The 17,739-nt window shown below is 45.5% G+C and overlaps 1 protein-coding gene across 1 annotated transcript in view; it reads right to left on the bottom strand.

Moving 5' to 3' along the window:
- Positions 1 to 6,314: 6,314 nt before the first annotated feature.
- Positions 6,315 to 17,739, bottom strand: part of LOC139756394 (junctional adhesion molecule 2A-like) — a 474,666-nt gene continuing 463,241 nt past the window's right edge. The window contains exon 6 of the mRNA XM_071675804.1: positions 6,315 to 11,008. Within this exon, the coding sequence (XP_071531905.1) occupies positions 10,908 to 11,008 (101 nt within the window). The 3' untranslated portion in view covers positions 6,315 to 10,907. The remainder of the gene's footprint in view (positions 11,009 to 17,739) is intronic.

Raw genomic sequence — 17,739 nt, 5'->3', positions numbered from 1 at the left:
TCTTCTCCCCAACATTTTCTTTTCTTATTTGAAAACCTCTACTAATCTTCACCTTCGTCTCCACAAGATAATGATCAGACATCCCTCCAGCTGCACCTCTCAGCACATTAACATCCAAAAGTCTCTTTCACGCGCCTATCAGTTAACACGCTATCTGATTATGCTCTTTGGCCAGCTCTCCTACTCACACACGTATACTTATGTAGATCTCTCTTTTTAAACCAGATATTCCCCAGTCACCAGTCTTTTTTCAGCACACAAGTCCACAAGCTCTTCACCATTTCATTCACAACACTGAGTTCCCCATGTACACCAATTATACCATCAAGTGCCATTTTACTCACCTTCGCATTTGAATCTCCCATCACTAATACCTGGTCTCGTGCACCAAGGCTACAGACACACTCAGCTGCTACCAAAACACTTGCCTCTTATGATCTTTCTTCTCAGGACCAGGTGCATAAGCACTAACAATCATCCATTTCTCTCCATCCACTTTCATTTTTACCCACATCAATCTAGAATTTACTATTTTGCACTCTGTCACACTCTCCCATAACTCCTCTTTCGGGAGTAATGCTACTCCTTCCTTAGCTCTTGTATTCTCACCATCCCCTGACTTTACCCCCAAGAACTTTTCCAAACCATTCTTCTCTTTTACCCTTGAGCTTCGTTTCACTCAGAGCCAGAACATCCAGGTTTCTTCCCTATAACATACTATCTTGAGCCAGGTATCTATTTTATCAACCATCCTTAGGTGTGAATGAACAGCTGGGTTACTGTGTACCGACTGCCGCAATCAGGATTAGAACCAGTACACTCGACCCTGGACGGCCCATGAATGTGTCAGGGTCAGAAATGCTAACCGCTAAATCACGTGGAGCCACTTGCCATTGAATGCCTTTTTTTTAACACTAATCTTGTGGTAGGATATGTTCAAACAGGTTATATATCAGAAGCAAGACAGCGAAAAGCTTATTGGATAATATGGATGAAGACTTCAGTGTCCTGTGGTTGAGGCTGGCTGCATATGGTGGATGGATGGGTGAGGTGGCAGTGTGAGGAGTGTACATGTGGGGTAACCTACTTCATGTGTATTCATAAGATTTGTGTGTATCAGTAATTTCTCACTCAATCATTAATATAATGGAGCGATGATGATGATGCCACACGTCTAACACTTCAGGCGGCAGCGTACGAAAGCATCAAATAGGATATATTGACAGTTAGACTTGAGAGGAGGTTTCAGTGGGGAGGGGGATTCAACACCATCACGTCTGAAAGAATGTCATGTGGGTAAGAAAGGATGTTAGAGTAATCAGTGTGGGAGATGCAAATAAGCATGAAAGGTCATTGGAACGACCTTTGGGACATGATGATCTGGTATGTAAAGGTCAGGTCAGAGACCAGACCATCAAACCCTAGGGTCGTACCGTCGTACTCAAAAGGTCAAATCGTTGTGATTAAGGGGAAATGTAGCAAGGGACCCCGAGCATTTCGCTTGGTAACTGTATGAATACTGAACGTAGGGGAATGAGTGATTCAGCAGACGGATTTGTGCGGACGGAGAGGAAAAGTTGAAGGACGATACGAAGTATGATACAGAGGATTAAGTAACTCCAAGGGTAATCAAAGAGTGTAACATGTGATGCTGAAACGGGGCAGGGAATAGTGATGACGCTGAGGTTAAATGAAAAGAGAGATGTACGGCAAATAAAGCAATGCAGAGAGGTTGTGAGGCATTATAGATGTTTGTGGCCTTAGTAATAGACAGTGAATATTGACCTTCATGCAAATGGAGGGACGTTTTACAAAAGTACTTAAGAGTTGAGGTACAGCGAACAAAGAGAGAGAGAGAGAGAGAGAGAGAGAGAGAGAGAGAGAGAGAGAGAGAGAGAGAGAGAGAGAGAGAGAGAAATTAGCTATGCTCTTGGTCGATTGTATCAGCGCCAGAGGACATGTGTGGGAGACGGAAGCAATATTCTGAATATTTGCCGAATGTCAGAGAAACAGATGAAGATGTTCTATCTCTGCCAGGTCAAGAAGGAAACAGAGGAGTGGTAAGAGCGAATGCTAGAGACATTGCATTAGATATATGTAGAGCGAGAGAGAAAAAGCGAAATGTCCTCAGGGTCTCATGCCGGACAAAGTGACTGGATAGATTGTAAGGCGAGGTAAAGAGACGTGCGGATGCTATCTTGTGCGTGTGTACGAGCCTTGGTTGAGGATCAGGTGACAAGGGGTGGATGATTACTTCCCTGTACCCCTGTAGAGTGACAAAGGTGTTAAGGAAGAGTGTTATAAGCATTAGAAGATTATATTTGCTAAGCATCGGAGGAGAGATACGGGATCACTAATTGAGTAGCAGAATTGAAAGAATCAGGAGTAATTAGTGATTATACATGAGCAAGTGAAGGGATGGATATGGAGAGAGAGATGGTGAATGAGGAGGAATGACAGAGGGAGGGAATGTATACCTGTCTTCAGGACTTCACTGTCTCTTAGTGTTGAGTATCTTCTCAATTACATCCTTTAAAACCTCATCATCTCCCGGGCCTAAAGGCCTCCGAATCTTACCATCTGCCAATTCAAATGTTTCTTAAACCTGACCACATCTTACATGTCTCCTAGACAAGTTAGTCTTACCGACTAAAGTGCCTCATTAGATTTCATTGTTTCGTATGTTGAATTTCAAGGACACCGGAGTACCTCCTGCTCTGGGTACATCTTTGATCAGAGTGTCCTTGACTTAGATACATCGTGCACTTGAGTGTCCTTGACTTAGATACATCGTGCACTTAGGTCTGTGTTCTTATGCTTCATGTCTTTAACTGAAGGAAGCGCGATTACTCTATGTCCCAGATAACAAAGCTTGTGTATAACCTGAGTAATGACTGGTTTTACGTAGAGTAATAACTGGTCTTACGTAATGACTGGTCTTACGTATAGGAACAGAACATCAGTGGCAGTAACTTCATTGGCAATGACAACTCAGTCTCTAGGATAGAAATACACACTTTGAAACAGAAATTTACTGAACCATCTACAAAGACACCTAAGGTAAGATTTATATTGTTCTTGATGTAAAAACAAAAGTCCCAGGTCCTCACTGGAGGTATTGTTTGTAGGTCGAACTGAGCTGGCGTAGTTGTCTACTGCCGGCTGACTGCCGATGGTGGGTAACGCCTGGGTGCTGGCAGAGAGATGGATCCTTGCTGCATGGGTTGTGACTGCCTGCCTGCTGGTGGTGGTGGTGTCGTCGTGGCTGTTCAAATCGTAGAGTGATCTCTGTCAGCTGGTGGAGCGGTGGATGTTAGTTGACGGGGCTGTGAATGCTCGTTGGTGCAGATCATAACCGCTCGTTACTGGAATGGTGTCTGCTTGCTTGCGGAGTCATGGTCGTTGTGTAATGTAAACCTGTTCCTCAGGATGACGCGGTGTTTCTGTCTTTTGACGTCTGCCTTTGCTGCAGCATCCAGACAATAGCGTCGATACTGTATACCATCTAGACACCAGAACTTTACACAGCAGTTCATCAACCGTGGATGTGTGTTACCTGCAGCGGTGCCATAATATTTCGGATATCAATTGTAAGTAAAAAGTCATAGATCAAAAAGAATTTCCTTTTTTTCAGTGTATGTAAAGCACTGACTGAAATCGACTTCAGAAGCTCCCAGAGCCGTTACCGTGTGAACTGTCTCTCGTAAAATCATTGCTACACATTTGTCCACCTCGGCTCAAAGATTACCTACTTGACAGTCACCAGGGTACTTGTGGTACAGCACCAGTGGCTATGTACACTTCACTCCTCACCTCGAGTCTGTTTCGCGGCACAGCGCTCTGTAGTTCCACCGTGGTTTTGCACTGCACACTTGTATTTTCTCATGGTTCTTTTCGTCCACTGCCCAATTTGTCACCGTGGTAATTAAGCCAATGAACAGGTAAGATTAACACAGCTGGTGGAATGCATGCTATTCCATTTTACATTGAATAACGACATATCATTCATCATAAACAAGATCACCACAGTTATGAATCAAATATTTGGAGTCCATATGGTAATTACAGGTTACATATATGATAAACATGGATATTCGTTCTGACTTAAATTACTAATTACAAGTCGTCAAACAGTTGATGTGAGTAGAGATACAGAGCTAGAACACCTCTCACACTCCTCTGGCGTGGGCAGAGGCCACACCCTCAAGGAGTATTCGTTGCTTAGCCTTTAATGGGACCTCTTCTTCTTCTTTTATTTTTATTAACACTAATATCACGATGCGCTTCAGATGGCAACACCGCGTAGCACTCGAAAGTAAACAGAGAGAGAGAGTCTGTCGGTGCAGCAGCAGCAGCAGCAGCGGGAAGCGACTACATACATGGCCTTAAAATATTAACTAATTTATGGTTATACAATACATCTCGTAGGTGAAGGGGAAGCTGATGAAAGTAGAAAATTTAAAATCACTCGACTTTCGCCCTCGCTCCTCTGCCACATGACTGTTCTTGTACTGAAGCGTTCATATTTATTCCCTTGAGCTGGATGGTACAGCCATGGAGTTATACCAACGTACTCAAGGATCGTACCGTCATGTTCAAGGGTACGGCACGGGCCGTACAGTAGTGCTCGGGGGTCGTACCGTCGTGTTCAAGGGTCGTATCGTCGTGATTAAGGGGTTAAAGCAATCCACACTGTTATTCACAGCCGACAGACTTTAAGATGTGGTCTCTGGTATCGTTAGTGTGGGCTGGAGGGACTCATGGGAGGACCAGACATGAGCGCCGGAGATCGTGAATGTCCCCGGCGGGAAGCTGGAACCCCGGGAGTGGGGATGAGTGCAACGGCCTCCCATGTTGCGTCGTCACTTGGGATAGTCAGTCACTGAAGGAAGCGGGACATATCATCTGTTCTTATAGCCTAGCAAAGAATATATTCTTTTTCGCTTTGAGATTGACAGACAGTATCGTGTTGCAGAACACACACACACACACACACACACACACACACACACACACACACACACACACACACACACACACATTATTAAGCTAACCTGCATTTTGGACTTTAGTTTTATCTTTCAAACTTATTCGAAATCGGTCGCATGTATGTACGCATCATCTCAAGTTATGAAATAATCATCAGCGAAGACGGCAGCTTACTTATCAGTGATCAGTAACATCACAAGTGCTGCTCAAGCGTCAGTAACAACACAAGTGCTGCTCAAGCGTCAGTAACAGCACAAGTGCTGCTCAAGCGTCAGTAACAACACAAGTGTTGCTCAAGCGTCAGTAACAACACAAGTGCTGCTCAGGCGTCAGTAACAACACAAGTGCTGCTCAAGCGTCAGTAACAACACAAGTGCTGCTCAAGCGTCAGTAACAACACAAGTGCTGCTCAAGCGTCAGTAACAACACAAGTGCTGCTCAAGCGTCAGGAACAACACAAGTGCTGCTCAAGCGTCAGTAACAACACAAGTGCTGCTCAAGCGTCAGTAACAACACACAAGTGCTGCTCAAGCGTCAGTAACAACACAAGTGCTGCTCAAGCGTCAGTAACAACACAAGTGCTGCTCAAGCGTCAGTAACAACACAAGTGCTGCTCAAGCGTCAGTAACAACACAAGTGCTGCTCAAGCGTCAGTAACAACACAAGTGCTGCTCAAGCGTCAGTAACAACACAAGTGCTGCTCAAGCGTCAGTAACAACACAAGTGCTGCTCAAGCGTCAGTAACAACACAAGTGCTGCTCAGGCGTCAGTAACAACACAAGTGCTGCTCAAGCGCTGGGATGAAAGTCGGTCCATCTCGAGACGTGTCATCTGCTAGCACAGCAGATTGCTCGCATGGCTCCACAACCCTGGGCCTCCTCCTCCGCCCACACACACACAGGGGAACATTTAATGAATTCTCATCATCATGGCGTACATGTTCCGTCCACATTACGCGGTATTACTTACGATCTAATCTATTTTCATCACGCATGGCATCAAGATCCCAAGAAATATTCCCGTTCCTGCATGTGATTTGAATTCGATCCTACTTGAAATTCAAATAAGAACGAACAGACGATGTTGTCTCATTCTATGTTCTTCTTTGATTCTCCCAGGGAAAAAAAAAGAATGTTTGTTGTTCTGTGTTGCTCATCAAACGATATCTTAATGTATAATTCTTATCGTATTATCATATATGAAGATAGTTATATTTTCTGTTAGCACCGGATTAATGTGTGGCCTCCAGCTTCTGTCGTCTGTAAAGCAGCATTATATCATAATACAAATGTTCTCTTGGTTTCATATATATATATATATATATATATATATATATATATATATATATATATATATATATATATATGTGTGTGTGTGTGTGTGTGTGTGTGTGTGTGTATTGGTTTATAAAAAACAATGCCCCCTTGGAATTAGATGACTAAATGAGACAAAATGTATTTAGAAAGAAGTAACACATGTATTCAAACTGTCTTCATTATATAGACATATGATATTCCCTTCACCACATTACCGGTGGGCGGGAGTGCGGGCGCCGCTGTGCTCCCTTACTTCAGCTGGTGTGGTTCTAATATTTTCCTGACCACTAACATGCCACATGGCTCCAAGGTATGAGAGGGTTACGCCCCTTTCATCCCAGCATCCGCACTTGGGCCAAACGAAGCTTTTCATTAACGCTGACCCCACCACTCCTCACGCTGACCCACCACTCCATACGCTGACCCACCACTCCACACGCTGACCCACCACTCCACACGCTGACCCACCACTCCATACGCTGACCCACCACTCCACACGCTGACCCACCACTCCATACGCTGACCCACCTTTCCGCACGCTGTACCACCACTCCACACGCTGACTCACCACTCCACACACTGACCCACCACTCCACACGCTGTCCCACCACTCCATATGCTGTCCTACCATCCCACATGCTGACCCACCACTCCACACGCTGTCCCACCTTTTCCCACGCTGTCCTACCACTCCACACGCTGACCCACCACTCCACACGCTAACCCACCACTCCACACTCATACTCACCACTCCACACACTGACCCACCACTCCACACGCTGTCCCAACACTCCATATGCTGTCCTACCATCCCACATGCTGACCCGCCACTCCACACGCTGACCCACACCTCCACACGCATACTCACCACTCTATACGCTGTCCCACCGCTTCACACACTGACCCACCACTCCACACACTGATCCACCACTCCACACACTGATCCAGCACTCCACACGCTGACCCACCACTTTACACGCTGTCCCACCACTCCATACGCTGACCCACCACTGCACACACTGACCCACCACTGCACACACTTACCCACCACTCCACACGCTGACCCACCTTTCCACATGCTGTCCTAGCACTCCACACGTTGACCTACCACTCCACACGCTGGCCCACCACTCCACACACTGACCCACTACTCCACACACTAACCCACTTCTCTCCACATTGACCCACCACCACCCTGATCCACCACTCCACACACTGACCCACCGCTCCACACGCTGACCCAATACTCCACACACTGACCCATCACTCCACACGCTGACCCATTACTCCACATACTGACCCACCACTACACCCTGACCCACCACTTTACACCCTGACCCACCATTTCACACACTGACCTACCACTACACACACTGACCCACCACAACACACACTGATCCACCACTCCACACAGTGACCCCCCCACCCTACATACTGACCCACCTCTCCACATGCTGTTCCACAACTACACACTCACTGACGGAGCTCCTATGTAATGTCTTCAGAGATTTATTTTCGAACCCATTTTATATATATATATATATATATATATATATATATATATATATATATATATATATATATATATATATATATATATTTTTTTTTTTTTTTTTTTTCTGTATACATCTTCAATAGGGGAGCAAAAAATATCTTGGTAATCTTAGAATTGAAACGGCATGTGAATTGGTATCACTATTTTAATATTGATTCTTTGTATCCCTATCTCTTTAACATTATGTATATTGACCATAATTGTATTTTCATTCAATGTTTTTCATTCATGTGTTCCTGATATTATCTGTTGCTGCTTTGAGTGACCCTGTGTTGTCCTGCCCTTCAGTAGTGTCCCTTACCGGCTTGACAGCCTCGTCGGCAGTGGTGTCAAGCCTTGACTGCCCTCCGAGCGCTGATTGGTCGTTATACATAAGGGTTCGGCCGAAGAACAAAAGCCCAGTGACTTACTCGGCAAGCACGCCACCCCCACCACCTCGGCCCACGCCTCCCTACATGACGTGGCAGGGAGGCTGCTGTGGTAGAGGGTGGGGATGGAGGCAGCACAGGGGACGAGTTGTATACAGTGACACGGGACAGGTGAAGGTCAGGGATATGTCAGGGATATGCAAGTGTCAGATGATCCTTTAACCTCTTGAGCAGGACAGTACGATCCTTGACCACGACGATACGACCCTTGACCACGACTGTACGACCCTTGATCGCGACGGTACGACCTTTGACCATGACTGTACGGCCTTTGACCGCGACGGTACGACCCTTGACCTTGACGTTACGACCCTTGACCACGACTGTACGACCCTTGACCACGACTGTACGACCCTTGATCGCAACGGTACGACCTTTGACCGCGACGGTACGACCCTTGACCACGAAGGCACGACCTTTGACCACAACGATGCGCGTCTTTCGTCCTGACCCAAGGGTCGCACCGGCATCGTCTTCAAGGGTCGCACCGTCGTACTTCTAATCCCCTGGTTTCAGCAACCTCCCGCAGCCTCTCCCATCCTACATGCCCCACACCCCTTGACCACACTGTAACGTGAGGGCTTACAAGGCGTCATGGCTCCCCTGCAGGACGTGGTGATGAGCCGGGTACGGAGTCGCCACCGTCGCGCGACGGCTTTAAGGGTCCCGGAACCTGAAGCGAAAAATTCGTTGAACCATCGAGATTTTCCGATCGTTTTTTTCTTTTTTTCTTCTCGTATGACGTAAGGTATCGACTCTTAATACACGTGCGATTAACAAAACAATGAACAGAGAAAATTTGATTAAGATTGGGTTAATCTTCATCAACGGAACAGCAAATAAGCGTAAATCCACCAACACCAAGATCTGGATCCCTTTTTGGCCTCTTGGAATACACGTAGACTGTGTCCCCCTGAATCCTTAAGACAGACTCTAGAAGGTAGTAAGTGAAAGCGATCATGAGGCTATGGATCTATTCTTCAATTTTTTTTTTTTTTTTTACCAGACGTGAAGCGGGGACACAGCAAACAGTGCCACTCATGCCCAAGACTGCATCACTGGCCGCCTGTCATGTTGCGGCATCAGCTTTAAGAGAGCTACTGATGGAGGTGAAAAACATTAGTGTCTCACCTAAATTCACACAAACACACACACACACACAAAATGGAAGTGAAAATAACAGATGTTACAAATGTGTACTATTCCCTCTGACAGCTGCAGTCGGTCTCGTTATGACAAAGGTTGGAGCACCTTACGAGACCAGCACCTTACGAGACCAGGACCTCATCAGGCCGTCACCTCACGAGGCCAGGACCTCACGAGACCAGGACCTCACGAGACCAGGACCTCATCAGGCCATCACCTCACGAGACCAGGACCTCACGAGACCAGGACCTCGCGAGACCAGGACCTCATCAGGCCATCACCTCACGAGGCTAGCACCTCACGAGACCAGGACCTCATCAGGCCGTCACCTCACGAGGCTAGCACCTCACGAGAACAGGACCTCACGAGACCAGGACCTCATCAGGCCATCACCTCACGAGACCAGCACCTCACGAGACCAGCACCTCACGAGACCAGCACCTCACGAGACCAGGACCTCATCAGGCCATCACCTCACGAGGCTAGCACCTCACGAGACCAGGACCTCACGAGACCAGGACCTCATCAGGCCATCACCTCACGAGACCAGCACCTCACGAGACCAGGACCTCATCGGGCCGTCACCTCACGAGGCTAGCACCTCACGAGACCAGCACCTCACGAGACCAGGACCTCATCGGGCCATCACCTCACGAGGCTAGCACCTCACGAGACCAGGACCTCACGAGACCAGGACCTCATGAGGCCAAAACCTTGAGAGGCTACCATCTCGCGAGTCGATAACCTCACGAGAACCCTACGAGACCAACGCCTCGCGAGATAAAGAGTGAGTCTCACCAAGAACTTCATCAGGCCAGTGACTCTGGACTTACTGATATGTTATAGTATAAAATGATATCACTTACAGTATGGTTAAATCTATCTATCTGTCTCGCACGGATTATATGGAAGTTGGAAATGCTACATCATCCTCCTCCTACGCGTGAACGAGTCACTCTGCCACACACAGGAGGCTGGACGCTTATGTACAGTAACTGAGTAACGTATGTAACGAAACATCTCCGAACTTGAAGTAAATCGTGTGAAGCTCCGGCTCTTCATCAGTAGCTCATTTGCAGCCTCTCAGATCTTGAAACTCGACTTGGAACCTCGACCTTCGCCGCTTCTCTCGCCCTTGAGCACGGAAGGTGCGGCCCCCCGAGCACGACGTTACGACCCTTGGCGTATAAAATGGCCTGGTCTTTGATCCCACCCTTAAGAACCAGGGCAACAGCCAGGCTCTCCAACGCCTGGGTCGTCGTACAAGTCGTGTTCAGAGGTCGTACCGTCATGGCCGGGCGGGCGTAGACTATACTCTCGAAATGGACTTGGAAATGCATGACCTAAAATGGGGTAACACCGCTACTAGCTTCCTCATTTTACAGCTTAAACACAGTCTATTGTGACTCCAGTTCGGGGCAGAGTGGAGTGGAGACTGGAGGGTACAGATGGAGGAGCGTTGGAGCTGGAGAGTCACCGGTGAGTGTTCCCCAACACTCCCGCTAGCACCTCCACCAGCACTGTCATCCCCACCAGCATCACCAGCAGCTGCCGATGGCCACAGGGGGCGCCACCTGTCGGGGTAAAGGAGAAATACATTAGGTGAAAAGTTGATAGAAAAAAAAAAAACCAGATTCATGCACTTAATGGTTAAAAAAGAAAATGTGTTCAAAGACTTCAAAGGCACTTCTTGCATGGCCTTATGCAGAAGCAAGACCCTCCCTTGCTGCACCTGACGCTGCTTTGCTCGTACTAGTTACTGCACTCGTGGGTCACCAGCAGGAAGGATCACCAGGTCAGTCTCCGTCCTTCCCATCCACCCCCGCCGACAGGGTTGCCATATTTCAGTTCACTAGATTAGTGTACCTGTTATCTATCTCTTTATTTTATCTATCCATCCATCATCTTTGGATGTTTTTATCCTGCCTCTGTGTCTTTCTGTCTCTTTATCTATCTAGCTACCTATCTGTCTGTCTACCTATCATCTATCTGTCTGTGTAACCGTCTATAAATCTATCTGTCTCTTTAGCTCTCTAGCTACCAATGAGTCTATCTGTTTATCTATCAGTTTATCTATCTGTTATCTTTACTCCAGTCCGAGTTTTCGTGAGGTGTATCATGTCCAACATACAACCCCCTGCGCGATCACACACACACACACACACACACACACACACACACACACACACACACACACACACACACACACACACACACACCATGCCCGGTGTTTAAAGGGAAACAAGAACTTCCACACTTATAAAAGTACGTCTGGTTTTTATCACTTTACACACGCTGGGTTGACTCGTAAGCTGACATCTCATACATCCTTGGCCCTATCATCACCCCTCACTGCATCTGTCTGTCTGTCTCTCCCTTGGTCCACCTATCCTCTAACAACCTTATACTCTAGTATGATATCTGTCTTCTTGACCAGCCACTCATCTACCATACGTTCTGCATCACCATACTCTCGTAAATGACTTTCATCCATGAGCCTTTTTTGGTGACTTCCAAGCACATAGCCTTTCCATGTCTTCATTCTGTCTCTTCTCATTATCCCAACTGTACCATTCAAATTGTTCATCTTTACGAATTACTCTTATTGTGTTTTGACGTGTCCTGACCAATATACACAGACGTCCATTGGCGCTGGGTCAAGTTCATACAAAATTTCCTGCACACTCTACATTTCATTTTTTTTCTGCTCAACTATAGTTTTGGTTGCGCCTTACTTTTCCTCTTTACATGACTCACCTTCCAGATGAAGGTTTCCCGATACCATCCTTACTGAACTTCACAGCCACACTTCTCATGTCATCCACAACATCCATGAGCACAAAGCTGACAGTCCTCATTTTATTCGCATTCACTTTCCGTCAGCATGCTCCCCTCAACATGCATACATTCACTCCATCTCTTCCCTCTGATTTAGCTGTCGTCATAGCATTAACTGCACACAGAAGTGCTCGCACTACACTCGCTCCCACACACAGAAGTGCTCGCACTACACTCGCTCCCACACACAGAAGTGCTCGCACCACACTGGCTCCCACACACAGAAGTGCTCGCACTACACTCGCTCCCACACACAGAAGTGCTCGCACTACACTGGCTCCCACACACAGAAGTGCTCGCACTACACTCGCTCCCACACACAGAAGTGCTCGCACTACACTCGCTCCCACACACAGAAGTGCTCGCACTACACTGGCTCTCACACACAGAAGTGCTCGCACCACACTCGCTCTCACAGTGACCACAAGGATTTTTTTTTTCTAAAGACTAAATCTGTTGAATAATCCAAGTTGATATCACACAGCCTTGACGCACACCTATATTCATTTCATACTGTTCATTCATACCCCGGTTACTCTCACACACATGCGTTACCTCCAATATAAAAGCTCTTAACAGCCTTCCATGCACACCATGTATCCAAAGCTTCCTAGAATTTCCTCCTGTCCACTTTCATAAACCCACTTATGTTGTATACACCTTTCTTTCCACCTAAGACTTTCTCCACTACGTCTCCAAGTGCAAACACCTGACCTCTACACGCTCTCGTCCTTTCTTAAACCGTCTATTTTTTTTTTTTTACCATTAAGGGATTCATAAATCCTTGTAACTCGATCATTCACTATTCTGTGATGTACCTTGCCAACTATGCTGAAAAAGAGACTTATTCCATTATGATCATCACACTCACTTTGATTATCCTTTATACAGTACAGTCTTGAGGCACCTGGCCACTTTTCTATGCTTCCACACAAACTTTTCAGATCCACTGTACAGCATTTTCACCTCCACACTTCACCATCTCGCTTACCATTCTATCTATACCCCAAGCTTTTCCATTCTTTAAAAGTTTTATCGCTCGTTTATTACTTTCTTCCTTTTGTATTGTCTTCCTCTTCCATTTACTTACTCCTCTCCCTCTCCTCGCCTCTATTCATAGCACAACAATGGATAGGTCTCTTTCATCGTCATCGACAATCAGTTGTGTAAAGTTATTCTTTCCTTCTCTCATAAACTTCATCGTTTGTTACGAGCGTTATCCCACCCTTGTCTAAAATGCTTTCACTTTACACACACACACATACACACACACACACACACACACACACACGCACACACACATCTCACCTCCACTCTTATTCCAGAATGAATTGCTATTTTCTTTTAAATTCCGATTCATGTATTTTTTTTCTAAGATCCTCGTTTGCTCAACTTTTATTGGTATGTCCCATCATTCTACATCTTGTGTTCAGGATTTTCTACTCTCTACACTAAACTGTTTTTCATCCATTTTGAACGTCCTCATTCCACCATGCTGTACCTTTTTTACAATACCCTATATATGATGTTCCGCACACTTCGGTAGCAACCTAAAGTAGATAAACCTTAACCTGCTTTCAGATCACTCTCATCATACCCTGAACAGTTTCGGATCCTTTCAGCTTTTCAACTATCTCGGGCTGTGCCAATCTAACCTGTACATCACTACCGTATATGATCTGACAAACGCCCTCCTAGATCCCTTATTATCCATCCTGATTATCACGATTCCTTCCATTATGATTCAGTCTGCTCGCTGTGACCCGTATCTGTGCCACGTGTACAGATGAACATCTTTATGTCTAGAGAACTTATATAATGTGCATACTTGCTGATGTACATAATGCACGTATTACTTCATTCACCAGGGACATTTGCAACCTAGGACCCCCATACACCACCTTGCCCTTTCTAACTGTCCCCCCCAGCCACCCTTTTAGGTCACCCATCACTTCCACTATCTCACTTGGATCTATATACACTGTTACTCCTTCCAAGCTCTCTCCCGATTGGTCAAGAAACGTAAAGGAAAAAGAAATGGTGAACTTCGTTTGTGACGGTAATGTGTAAGATACGTCCAGTGAGGTGCCCTCAGCTGGTGACACCCAGAGTTATCCTGTGGCAGACGACAGTAGGACCCGGGCCTTTGACGTGACCCGTACGAAGATCAGGCTGAAGATCAGGCCATCATACCCAAGAGTCGTGACCCTCTGCTCAAGGGTCCTTGCGTCTTGCTTGGGAGGTTCAGAACCCACGGGAATGAGTCACTGAACCAGTGATTCACAAGACACGGTGGGGGAAAAAATGAGAAAAAAAGTGGGTAAGATTTCCATGTCCTCAGAGTTTGCTTACGTTTTAGGTACGCGTTCCTGTCTTGCACTGTGGTTTGGATGCTCAGTCTCGTTTTGTCTTGCGAAAAAATGGTACAGTTCTTAGCCACGTTCTTCGCATTACTTTTGAATTACGAACGACTGAACAACTTTTTCATGATAATTCTTTTTAGGCTTATATATATTATTTTATTTATATTTTATCATACTTCGTCGCTGTTTCCCGCGTTAGCGAGGTATCGCAAGGAAACAGACGAAAGAATGGCCCAACCCACCCACATACACACGTACACATACATACCTATACATCTCAACGTATATATATATATATATATATATATATATATATATATATATATATATATATATATATATATATATATATATATATATAATCCCTGGGGATAGGGGTGAAAGAATACTTCCCACGCATTCCTCGCGTGTCGTAGAAGGCGACTAGAGGCGACGGGAAATCCTCCCCTCCTTGTATTTTTTAACTTTCTAAAATGGGAAACAGAAGAAGGAGTCACGCGGGGAGTGCTCATCCTCCTCGAAGGCTCAGACTGGGGTGTCTAAATGTGTGTGGATGTAACCAAGATGTGAAAAAAGGAGAGATAGGTAGTATGTTTGAGGAAAGGAACCTGGATGTTTTGGCTCTGAGTGAAACGAAGCTCAAGGGTAAAGGAGAAGAGTGGTTTGGGAATGTCTTGGGAGTAAAGTCAGGGGTTAGTGAGAGGACAAGAGCAAGGGAAGGAGTAGCAGTACTCCTGAAACAGGAGTTGTGGGAGTATGTGATAGAATGTAAGAAAGTAAATTCTCGATTAATATGGGTAAAACTGAAAGTTGATGGAGAGAGATGGGTGATTATTGGTGCATATGCACCTGGGCATGAGAAGAAAGATCATGAGAGGCAAGTGTTTTGGGAGCAGCTAAATGAGTGTGTTAGTGGTTTTGATGCACGAGACCGGGTTATAGTGATGGGTGATTTGAATGCAAAGGTGAGTAATGTGGCAGTTGAGGGAATACTTGATATACATGGGGTGTTTAGTGTTGTAAATGGAAATGGTGAAGAGCTTGTAGATTTATGTGCTGAAAAAGGACTGGTGATTGGGAATACCTGGTTTAAAAAGCGAGATATACATAAGTATACGTATGTAAGTAGGAGAGATGGCCAGAGAGCGTTATTGGATTACGTGTTAATTGACAGGCGCGCGAAAGAGAGACTTTTGGATGTTAATGTGCTGAGAGGTGCAACTGGAGGGATGTTTGATCATTATCTTGTGGAGGCTAAGGTGAAGATTTGTATGGGTTGTCAGAAAAGAAGAGTGAATGTTGGGGTGAAGAGGGTGGTGAGAGTAAGTGAGCTTGGGAAGGAGACTTGTGTGAGGAAGTACCAGGAGAGACTGAGTACAGAATGGAAAAAGGTGAGAACAATGGAAGTAAGGGGAGTGGGGGAGGAATGGGATGTATTTAGGGAATCAGTGATGTATTGCGCAAAAGATGCTTGTGGCATGAGAAGAGTGGGAGGTGGGTTGATTAGAAAGGGTAGTGAGTGGTGGGATGAAGAAGTAAGATTATTAGTGAAAGAGAAGAGAGAGGCATTTGGACGATTTTTGCAGGGAAAAAATGCAATTGAGTGGGAGATGTATAAAAGAAAGAGACAGGAGGTCAAGAGAAAGGTGCAAGAGGTGAAAAAGAAGGCAAATGAGAGTTGGGGTGAGAGAGTATCATTAAATTTTAGGGAAAATAAAAAGATGTTCTGGAAGGAGGTAAATAAAGTGCGTAAGACAAGGGAGCAAATGGGAACTTCAGTGAAGGGCGCAAATGGGGAGGTGATAACAAGTAGTGGTGATGTGAGAAGGAGATGGAGTGAGTATTTTGAAGGTTTGTTGAATGTGTTTGATGATAGAGTGGCAGATATAGGGTGTTTTGGTCGAGGTGGTGTGCAAAGTGAGAGGATTAGGGAAAATGATTTGGTAAACAGAGAAGAGGTAGTAAAAGCTTTGCGAAAGATGAAAGCCGGCAAGGCAGCAGGTTTGGATGGTATTGCAGTGGAATTTATTAAAAAAGGGGGTGACTGTATTATTGACTGGTTGGTAAGGTTATTTAATGTATGTATGACTCATGGTGAGGTACCTGAGGATTGGCGGAATGCGTGCATAGTGCCATTGTACAAAGGCAAAGGGGATAAGAGTGAGTGCTCAAATTACAGAGGTATAAGTTTGTTGAGTATTCCTGGTAAATTATATGGGAGGGTATTGATTGAGAGGGTGAAGGCATGTACAGAGCATCAGATTGTTGAAGAGCAGTGTGGTTTCAGAAGTGGTAGAGGATGTGTGGATCAGTTGTTTGCTTTGAAGAATGTATGTAAGAAATACTTAGAAAAGCAAATGGATTTGTATGTAGCATTTATGGATCTGGAGAAGGCATATGATAGAGTTGATAGAGATGCTGGGTGGAAGGTATTAAGAATATATGGTGTGGGAGGCAAGTTGTTAGAAGCAGTGAAAAGTTTTTATCGAGGATGTAAGGCATGTGTACGTGTAGGAAGAGAGGAAAGTGATTGGTTCTCAGTGAATGTAGGTTTGCGGCAGGGGTGTGTGATGTCTCCATGGTTGTTTAATTTGTTTATGGATGGGGTTGTTAGGGAGGTGAATGCAAGAGTTTTGGAAAGAGGGGCAAGTATGAAGTCTGTTGTGGATGAGAGAGCTTGGGAAGTGAGTCAGTTGTTGTTCGCTGATGATACAGCGCTGGTGGCTGATTCATGTGAGAAACTGCAGAAGCTGGTGACTGAGTTTGGTAAAGTGTGTGAAAGAAGAAAGTTAAGAGTAAATGTGAATAAGAGCAAGGTAATTAGGTACAGTAGGGTTGAGGGTCAAGTCAATTGGGAGGTAAGTTTGAATGGAGAAAAACTGGAGGAAGTAAAGTGTTTTAGATATCTGGGAGTGGATCTGGCAGCGGATGGAACCATGGAAGCGGAAGTGGATCATAGGGTGGGTGAGGGGGCGAAAATCCTGGGAGCCTTGAAGAATGTTTGGAAGTCGAGAACATTATCTCGGAAAGCAAAAATGGGTATGTTTGAAGGAATAGTGGTTCCAACAATGTTGTATGGTTGCGAGGCGTGGGCTATGGATAGA

The sequence above is a fragment of the Panulirus ornatus genome, chromosome 21 (assembly GCF_036320965.1).
Source record: "Panulirus ornatus isolate Po-2019 chromosome 21, ASM3632096v1, whole genome shotgun sequence".
Classification (NCBI taxonomy): Eukaryota; Metazoa; Arthropoda; class Malacostraca; order Decapoda; family Palinuridae; genus Panulirus; species Panulirus ornatus.
The sequence above is the reverse complement of the archived record's forward strand: the minus strand, read 5'-3'. Positions and strand labels throughout refer to the sequence as shown.